This window comes from Prionailurus viverrinus, chromosome C1 (genome assembly GCF_022837055.1).
Source record: "Prionailurus viverrinus isolate Anna chromosome C1, UM_Priviv_1.0, whole genome shotgun sequence".
NCBI classification, from domain to species: Eukaryota; Metazoa; Chordata; class Mammalia; order Carnivora; family Felidae; genus Prionailurus; species Prionailurus viverrinus.
Genome location: NC_062568.1, coordinates 15,699,033 through 15,707,497, shown reverse-complemented (window position 1 = coordinate 15,707,497; position 8,465 = coordinate 15,699,033). Strand labels below are relative to the sequence as shown.

General features: G+C 45.3%; 1 protein-coding gene and 1 long non-coding RNA gene across 2 annotated transcripts; one reads left to right on the top strand and one right to left on the bottom strand.

The window, feature by feature from the left end:
- Positions 1 to 3,866: 3,866 nt before the first annotated feature.
- LOC125173330 (uncharacterized) lies at positions 3,867 to 5,005 on the bottom strand. Its single transcript, XR_007154996.1, has 2 exons — positions 4,869 to 5,005; positions 3,867 to 4,078 (listed from the first exon to the last, which is right to left on the bottom strand). It is a non-coding gene; the product is annotated as an uncharacterized LOC125173330 (long non-coding RNA).
- A 28-nt stretch (positions 5,006 to 5,033) lies between these two features.
- Positions 5,034 to 8,185, top strand: RPL37A (ribosomal protein L37a). Its single transcript, XM_047872337.1, has 4 exons — positions 5,034 to 5,144; positions 5,523 to 5,651; positions 6,188 to 6,270; positions 8,059 to 8,185. The coding sequence occupies exons 1-4, from the start codon at positions 5,142 to 5,144 to the stop codon at positions 8,120 to 8,122; spliced, it is 279 nt and encodes a 92-aa protein (XP_047728293.1). The 5' UTR covers positions 5,034 to 5,141; the 3' UTR covers positions 8,123 to 8,185.
- Positions 8,186 to 8,465: the final 280 nt, after the last annotated feature.

Here is an 8,465-nt window from a genome sequence, read left to right as displayed (position 1 = left end):
CACTTAGACTTACTCATGGAGACTGGATGCCTTTGGGTTCAAGGAAGGATTTCCACACTAATTCCTTTTCCTCCTTTGCTTCACAGCTCAGTCCAAACACACCTGCCACCATCCACTGTGTTTTCTGGAAATGTCAGCTGTAATAAAAAAATCTGGGCCCATCTCATCCCACTTCCTGCCCCTGCCATCGGTGGTGCCCTCAAGGCCCCCTAGGCCCCCTGGAGTAGGCTCTGCCTCCCCTCACCAGGGCCATTATTCCCTGAGTGACCCTGGTTAATTTCTGCCTCCAGGCTGGCATCAGGAAGACTAGAGGGAGCGAGGGATCCTGTGAGCCTTGATCCATTTGTATTTGAATTACTGGGTCTTTTCCTTCTTGGCTTCCCACGGGCCTTTTTCTAGGTCAGAGGGAGAGCTAAGAAACCCAGCTGGCGGCGCCTTCCCCTCACCGCTGACTCTTAGGTTTTGCCTTGTCTGTGCATTCTTGTCTATTGGAATCCTGACCCTTTCTGAAGCTCTTTTTAGGTGACATTTAAACTGTAAGAGGGAGGAGCATCTGGCTGGCTCAGTCGATTAAGCGTCCTACTCTTGATCTCGGCTCAGGTCATGATCTCACAGTTCATGAGTTCAAGCCCCACGATGGGCTCTGTGCTGACAGTGCAGAGCCTGTTTGGGGTTCTCTCCCTCGCTCTCAAAATAAAAGCAACTTTAAACTATAAAAGGGATGGAAAGAAGTCCAACCTTATTTCCTAGCCTATCCTCTCACTTCTTACCAACACAGGATTACAAAGTTAAAAACAAATGGCACGGAAGCTTAAAGAGAGTTTGTTGGAGTATTCTCTCATACCTAGGTGTTATTTTGGTTTTGTGTTTTCCTGTGAGGTCCCAGTGAAGGAAATGGATTCCTAATCACAGCAGAAAACACCGAGAAGCCTGTGAGTCACAGTATTTGGGATATTATGACAGCCAACAGTTACCTGGTTTTACAACACCCTCTGCCCCCACATTCCCCCCCCCCATTCACATGATTTATTGAGTGCCACGGACTCTTCCTCTTTGTTCTTAATCCCCCCCTTTTGGGGTGAAATATACACAAAAGAGCTCGTAAAATAAATTTACAGCTTAACAAAATATTACAAAATAAACCCTCATGTAACCATAACCCCAAGGTTGTGAATATAGTATGTTCTAGAAGCTTTATTTATTTATTTATTTTGCTCTTAATGCTTAGATCTACAATCCAATTGCAGTTTATTTTTGTACAGGGAGCAAGGTAAGGTCGGGATTAATTTTTTTCCACATGAATATGCAGTTTCTCGGTGTCATATTTTGCTTCTAAGTTTATGTATTTATTTTGAGAGAGAGAGAGCCCACGAGCAGGGCAGGGGCAGAGAGAGAGGGGGAGAGACAATCCCAAGCAGGCTCTGCACCGTGAGCCCTGACGCAGAGCTTGAACTCATGAACCGTGGAGGTCATGACCTGTGGAGGTCATGACCAAGCAGAAACCAAGAGTCAGACGCTTAACCAACTGAGCCAGTCAGACGCCCCTCAAAATCACTTATTGAAAAGACTGTCCCTTCATTCAGTGTCTGCACTGCCTTCTTTTCACTGTTATAAATTTGATATAAAAATTAATCTAAAAATATGTAAGTAAAAAAATGAAAGCCCTCCATTCTCATTCCTCCTATTCCTAGCCCTACTTCCTACAGGTAGTAACCAATATAAACAATTTGGGATAGAGCCTTTGGTAATTTATTCCCTATGCATATAAATATATGAATATACATAGAATTGTTTTCACAAAAATTGTATCAAACATTTCATACTAAAAATGGCTCATTTCACGTAATATATTTGGCCATTGTTTCATACTGATTGACCTTATCTCTTTCAAAAGTCGCCAAGTAACTCCCATCCTGATGGATGCATTACTTGTGTCAATGCCCCGTGAAATGTCCATTTAAAACAAAAAGCAAACAACTAGGGAGGCCGGGCTGGCTCAGTCGTGGAGCATGCAACTCTTGATCTTAAGGTTGTGAGTTTGAGCCCCATATTGAGTGTAGAGATTACTTTAAAAATTAAAAAAAAAAAAAAAAAAAAAAAAAAAAGCAAACAACTAGGATGATGTTTGTGGAAAGAAGAGAGGAGGGAATGAATCCACATGCTGAACCCATTTTGGACACCTGGTTCTTTTTAGGCGTTAAGGACTTGACCTTGGCAGGGCTCACCTTCCCCTTGCTGAATCCCCTGCCTGGTGTAGAGGTTGACCCACAGGGCTCTTGACATTCTGTGCAGACTTGTCTCTTGTCCGTGGCCACCAGGCACTTCAGTGAAGGGCAAGCGAGAGCTCTTTAGACACGAAGTGAAGGAACAGCGTGGAGCCTGGGACTCCAGGATAAACCCTTCTGGTCTCCAGCATGAGATAAACTGGGGATGACGCTTGAACCCCAGATTTCTTTCAAGAATAAAAGGTTCCATATGCCCCAAAGAGAACTGGTTGGCTCAACGGCTAAAAGAACTCTCCTCTAGAGGCAACTTTTAACTTCCTTTTCTAAAGGCCAGAGTGTTGGGGTGCCTGGGTGGCTCTGTCGGTTAAGCGGCCGACTTCAGCTCAGGTCATGATCTCGTGGTCCGTGAGTTCGAGCCCCGCGTTGGGCTCTGTGCTGACAGCTCAGAGCCTGGAGCCTGTTTCAGATTCTATGTCTCCCTCTCTCTGACCCTCCCCCGTTCATGGTCTGCCTCTCTCTGTCTCAAAAATAAATAAACGTTAAAAAAATTAATAAATAAATAAATAAATAAATAAATAAATAAATAAATAAAGGCCAGAGTGAATTTTGATTGTTCCTGAGGAGCAGGGGTGACTCAGCAGAGATTTTTACTGAGACTTTTATGGGTACATATTAATCTCTACACCTGGTGGTCGTCTGAGGGGAATGGAGATTTATTAGCCCACAAGATAAGACAAATTGAGACTTTGTGCACAGTTCTTTGAAGCCACTTAGACCTGATTTCACGAGAGCCTTATTTGTACACCCCCAAGCTTGCTATTTAAAGAGAGTTGTTCAGTTTTAACAAAATTGCTCTGGGCATGAACAATTTCCTCCTACTATGGAGTGTCTCATTTTCAGCCACTCTATCGCATTCTTACTCATGCATTCTGTCTTCTCTTGCTGTCTCTCAGACCCCCTGAAGGCCAGAGTCTAGGCAGCTACACAGGGGATGGCGTGGGAAGATGGTCAGTTTGCTAAATGATGATCTGAACTAAGCTGTCGAGCCAGCCCGGGAGGGCTCACCTCAGTGTGGGCCGCTTCTGGGCAAGGCTGGCCCTGCTTATACCTCACCCAGGGCCAGCCTGCAGACACAGACAGGAAGAGACGGACCATTGCAGTGTTTGTTTCTCAACCCTTCTTCCACCAGTCCCATTTGTTTGCACCACTAGGAATGTATTTTTGCTTTAATTTATAGTTTTCTAGAAGCAGGGCATAGTTTTGGTGGAGGCTTCCAGAAATCATCCCCCAAATGCAGTGCATTTCTCTCCTGAGGGAGGAGAGGCTCGCTCCCTCAGCCCCTCGAGATTCTTCCACCTAAAGGGGTAGAGGGTACATGGAGCCTGTGGTGGAACGGGGAGATTTTGAGCACATCCTATTCCCCCAGTGGGCCTCAGGTAGCAGTAGCCATGACTAGAATAGTTTCATTGTGCCCAAGCTAAAAAAAAAAAAAAAAAACAAAACAAAACTTAAGGAAAAAAGAGATGCGCATATTTTTAAGGGAAAGTAGAAAGCAGATGTTGTTGACCCCTGAACAGAAAATAGGATTGAAAAAGCAGCCAAGGAAACAGCTTGAAGCTTGTGATATAGTAGACAGAACATTGATCTGGAAGTCTTTTATTGGGCAAGTCATATGACCTCTCTGGGCCTCAGTGTCCAGCTTGGAGATCATCAAGTCCAGTACCTCATTGTAGAGTTGGTCACTGCTGAGAGGCAGGGAGGTGGTTCTCCAGGCCATGTAGGGACTGTGGCTAACCAAAAGTGTCATCCCACAAGGTAGTCGCAGAGTCTGGTTTGGACCAAGTGCCAGAGACCTAATTACAAGTTAAGTACATTTTCTGTTATGAGTTTTCAGTGCACTAAATATTATGACTTGGTGTGATACATGCTAATAATTGAGAGAACTGACTGGAGGATCAGGCAGACCTGGATTTGAGTTCTAGTTTCACTGCCTATTGCTATGTGACCTTGGGCAAGTTACTTAACTTCTCTGAATCTTAGTTTCTTCACCTGGAATAATAATAGTAATAGTTACAACTGTATAGTGTTTGGTATGTTGTAGGCACTGTGGCAAACACTTTTCATGCATTTAATTCACTGACTCTTCACAACAACTTCTAAGGTAGGTATTATAATTATCCAGATGGTACACTTGAAGAAACTGATGAAGAAAAAGCAAAATAATTTGTCAAGAGTTCCCACAAGGGTTAAGTAGCAGAGTCCTGCTTTGAACCCAGACCTATGTTTCTAACCATTACACAAGACATCCTCTCTTTATCCTACTAATGCAGAAAACGACTGTTCTGATTTCAAAAGGATCATAGGAAAAACCTCCTTCAGAGCTATCGTCAGTTTGCAATTTTATGACTGGTGAACGTGGTCCCATGACCGTCTCCTGGCTGGGCTGAAATTCTGAGAATGGAGTCTCGTTATTCCCCATTTTGCCAGCCACCTGCACGGGGCCCACGATTTTTAGAAGGTATAATGCAGAAAGCAGTAAGACTTGGAATCATAAACTTTAAGCACTTCTGTAAGCCAAATGCCAGCGAGCAAGTCACTTAAAATCGGAACCTTCCCTTGTCCGTACAATGGAGGAAATCGTACCTGCCTTGCAGGACTTTGTAACACACGTGTAAGATAACGTGGATGTGTGAAGCGTGCTTCGTTTGTTGCCACAATCTGCGAATCAGGGCAACCCTGGCGGCGAGAAGACGTCTTGCCACACTCCCCGGGAGGCTTCCGGGGCGAGGAAACCTCCGGAGCATAGAGTTCAGTTCCTAGCTGGGCCTCCCATTCGCCACTTCCGCCCGCTCGCCTAAAACCGCGCTTGCGCAGTGAGTCTCTTCCTCTCTGGGCTCGGGCCTAGTTTGCGGCGACATGGTGAGTGTTGGTGCCGCTGAGGCCTGGAGTTCTATCCGCTCGCATCTGACCTTTTCTTGGTTTCTTCGCCCTAGCTCGGCCTCTGCTTACCCGCCCTGCCCTGCGTCGTCCTTGGCTTCCGTGCCTTCGCCGCCCCGCTGGGACGCCGACCGGGGCGGAGGGGCGGGGGCGATTTGGTGGCGCCTGGCCTCTCCGGGCCGGGTTAACAGAGTGCCGTGGGAGCATCGGGTCCGGTCTGGGCCCTGGTTTTGCAGGGATGGAATGAGGGGGAGCTAGGTCACAGGCGGAGGCTGGGGTGATTGGAGAAAGGGGTTTGGCGGGGGCAAGGTCTCCGTCCCGGGTCCTAACATGGTTGGTTTCTCTCTCAACTCCTAACAGGCTAAACGCACCAAGAAGGTCGGAATTGTCGGTAAATACGGGACCCGTTATGGTGCCTCCCTCAGGAAAATGGTGAAGAAGATTGAAATAAGCCAGCACGCCAAGTACACTTGCTCCTTTTGTGGCAAGGTAAGGCGGTCGGTGTATGGTGGGGGGAGGGAGGGGAAGGCTTTCTTCCGAAGTGAGCCCTCTCTTGAAGGAAGTTTGCAAACCGTGTGCCGATTCTGAGTTGCTGAGCAGTTAGATTTGCGCGTGCTGACGTTTGCTGATCAGTTACGGGACGTTAGGGTATTGTTGATACCTGTGGATTTTGCAAAATGCTTTTTGAGAACCAAAGGGTAAAACTTGACACGGAGCCCCAGCCCACACCAGACCTGCGTTGGGGGAAATGATTGTGCCCGTTTTGTCTACTGGGGTTCCCTAAAATTTTGTGGGGTGCAGAAGTACTGTTTTGGGAGAAGATGGAGGGGGTCTGTCACATCACTGGCCATAAGGCACCATGAGGAATGCAAATTTTGCATTAGAGGACTTAAGGGTATTAGAAACACACATAATCTCATAACAGTGCATCAGCTTGGATTTCCTAATGTAAATCAGACACCTGGATGTGTGCGAGATAAAAGACTTTTCATTGGTTCACAGGGAAAATTGATTCTCTTTTACAGACCAAGATGAAAAGACGAGCTGTGGGGATCTGGCATTGTGGTTCCTGCATGAAAACCGTAGCGGGTGGTGCCTGGACCTACAAGTGAGTCCATTTCTTTGTGGCATTTGCAAGTGTGTGGGTCACGGCAGAATTCAGGTTTGAGGCTGAATGGGCTAGTTTTAACTCTCTAGGAGACTGAGAAAGTGAGTGTGCTTTTGTGTCTTCCACGACTCCTTGAGAGCTGTGGTTTATGTTCAGTTATTTAAGGTATAGAAACAAAACTACTGAAATAAAGTCTGACTTTAGAATTGTATAGGGTCCTAAGGGTCCTCACTGAGCACTATGATACTGTAAGCCCATTAGCAAGACTGGGTGCATACTGAAGCTTGACTTGTAATGCAAGCTGTTTTTATAAAAATTAGGTCACTTAGCGCGTCACTGTATCTGGAATCACGAGGCCTCCTGCACCACTACGCCTTTGCCGTCCTAAACAGAATTGGCTGGACCCTGACAAGTGCCCCGTGATACTGCTGAGATATATCTGTCTGTGCTAGTTATTGATTGAGTGGATTCAAGTTAATCCATTTCTGGGAATTGAAGCCGCCGTCGAAGGCCTCTAATCTTGGAATGCATTGCCTTCCCTGAAGGCTGATGTGTTCTTCCTTTAGCCAGTACGTAGACGCGAGATGTCAATACACTAGCCGCCTACGTATAAAATGATAAGACTAGTGTGGTTGAGGAACTGATTTTTTTTTTTAACGTTTATTTCTGAGAGAGAGAGACACAGATTCCGAAGCAGGCTCCAGGCTCAGCTGTCAGCTCAGAGCCCGATGGAGGGCTTGAACCCACAAACCACGAGATCATGACCTGAGCCGAAGTCGGACGCTCAACTGACTGAGCCACCCAGGCGCCCCAAAGAATTGAAGTTTTAACTTTATGTTGATTTAAAACAATGGTGTGTGGGTCCATAGGTGGCTCAGTCAGTTAAGCTTCTGACTCTTGATCTCAGGGTTGTTGACTTCAAGCCCTGCGCTGGGCATGGAGCTTACTTAAAAAATGAAAAGCAAAAATTGCAAAATTGCAGCAGTGTAAAATACTGAAAAGTGTTGAAATGATAGTTTTTATATATGTGTCTTGTGGGGATTTTATGAGGGCAAGAAGGAAAGTGGAGACTAGGGTGCTGTCTTGGTTGTGATGATAAAGTTCCTGTGCCCACCGTATGTGATGGTTATGGGTTTTCCAGATAAAGTTCCTGAATCTTTAGGTGTAACTTTTGTAGTCATTTTAATAGCCGTCTTTCCAAAATATGCTTTATTCTATTCTACCTATTTTGACATTGTTTTCTTGATATTTCTAATGTATTATACCATCTTAACAGTTTATTAGTTTCTTCTGGCATTCTGTCCATTCCCTTTTCCTGAGTTTAGGTCAGCCTCTTGCAACCATTCATTCCTCCCTGTTCCTTTTTTGTGCTGCTTGATAAATGAGATGCATGAAATTAAATTGCCTGTCTAATCCTGCAAGAGCCTGAAGACAAGACTCATTGTTCAAGGATGCCATCGTCGTTAAGATTATACTGTTAGTGGCGCCTGGGTAGCGCAGTCGGTTAAGCGTCCGACTTCAGCCAGGTCACGATCTCGCGGTCCGGGAGTTCGAGCCCCGCGTTGGGCTCTGGGCTGATGGCTCGGAGCCTGGAGCCTGTTTCCGATTCTGTGTCTCCCTCTCTCTCTGCCCATCCCCTGTTCATGCTCTGTCTCTCTGTCCCCCAAAAAATAAATAAACGTTGAAAAAAAAAAAAAAGATTGTACTGTTAAAAGGCGGGATTTACTCCTATGCCATTTCACATGTTAGTGTAGCTGTGTTGGAACCAACTTCTGTTTTTCTTTCCAGCACCACTTCTGCTGTCACAGTAAAGTCGGCCATCAGAAGACTGAAGGAGTTGAAAGACCAGTAGAAGCTTCACCATTTGAAACATTGCTAGCCTATAATAAATGGGTTAATTTATATAACAAAATTACTTTGGCGTATTGTTAAATTTATTAATTAGATGTTCCAATTAGTGTTGCATTAATTTTGCTTTCTCAGAAGACTTGGAAATTAAAAATCCTAATTTTCTTGGAAAGGGTGCTGAGGTGGGTTATCATCATAGCGCATTTTTCTGTAGTCAGATGACGTGTGACAAAAATATGAGTCTTAGAGATTAGGTATGCATCTTCGCTTTCTATGCGTGTATCCTTGCCAGTTCAACTTCTTTGAGGTACATTAGTTCAAGTTGTGCAGACTTTTGTCTTTAGATC

Bases quoted from the DNA above. Each gene is read 5' to 3' on its own strand.
- RPL37A (XM_047872337.1), top strand. The intron at 5,652-6,187 runs GTAAGGCGGTCG...TCTCTTTTACAG, and splicing joins CTTGCTCCTTTTGTGGCAAG to ACCAAGATGAAAAGACGAGC. The intron at 6,271-8,058 runs GTGAGTCCATTT...TTTTCTTTCCAG, and splicing joins GGTGGTGCCTGGACCTACAA to CACCACTTCTGCTGTCACAG.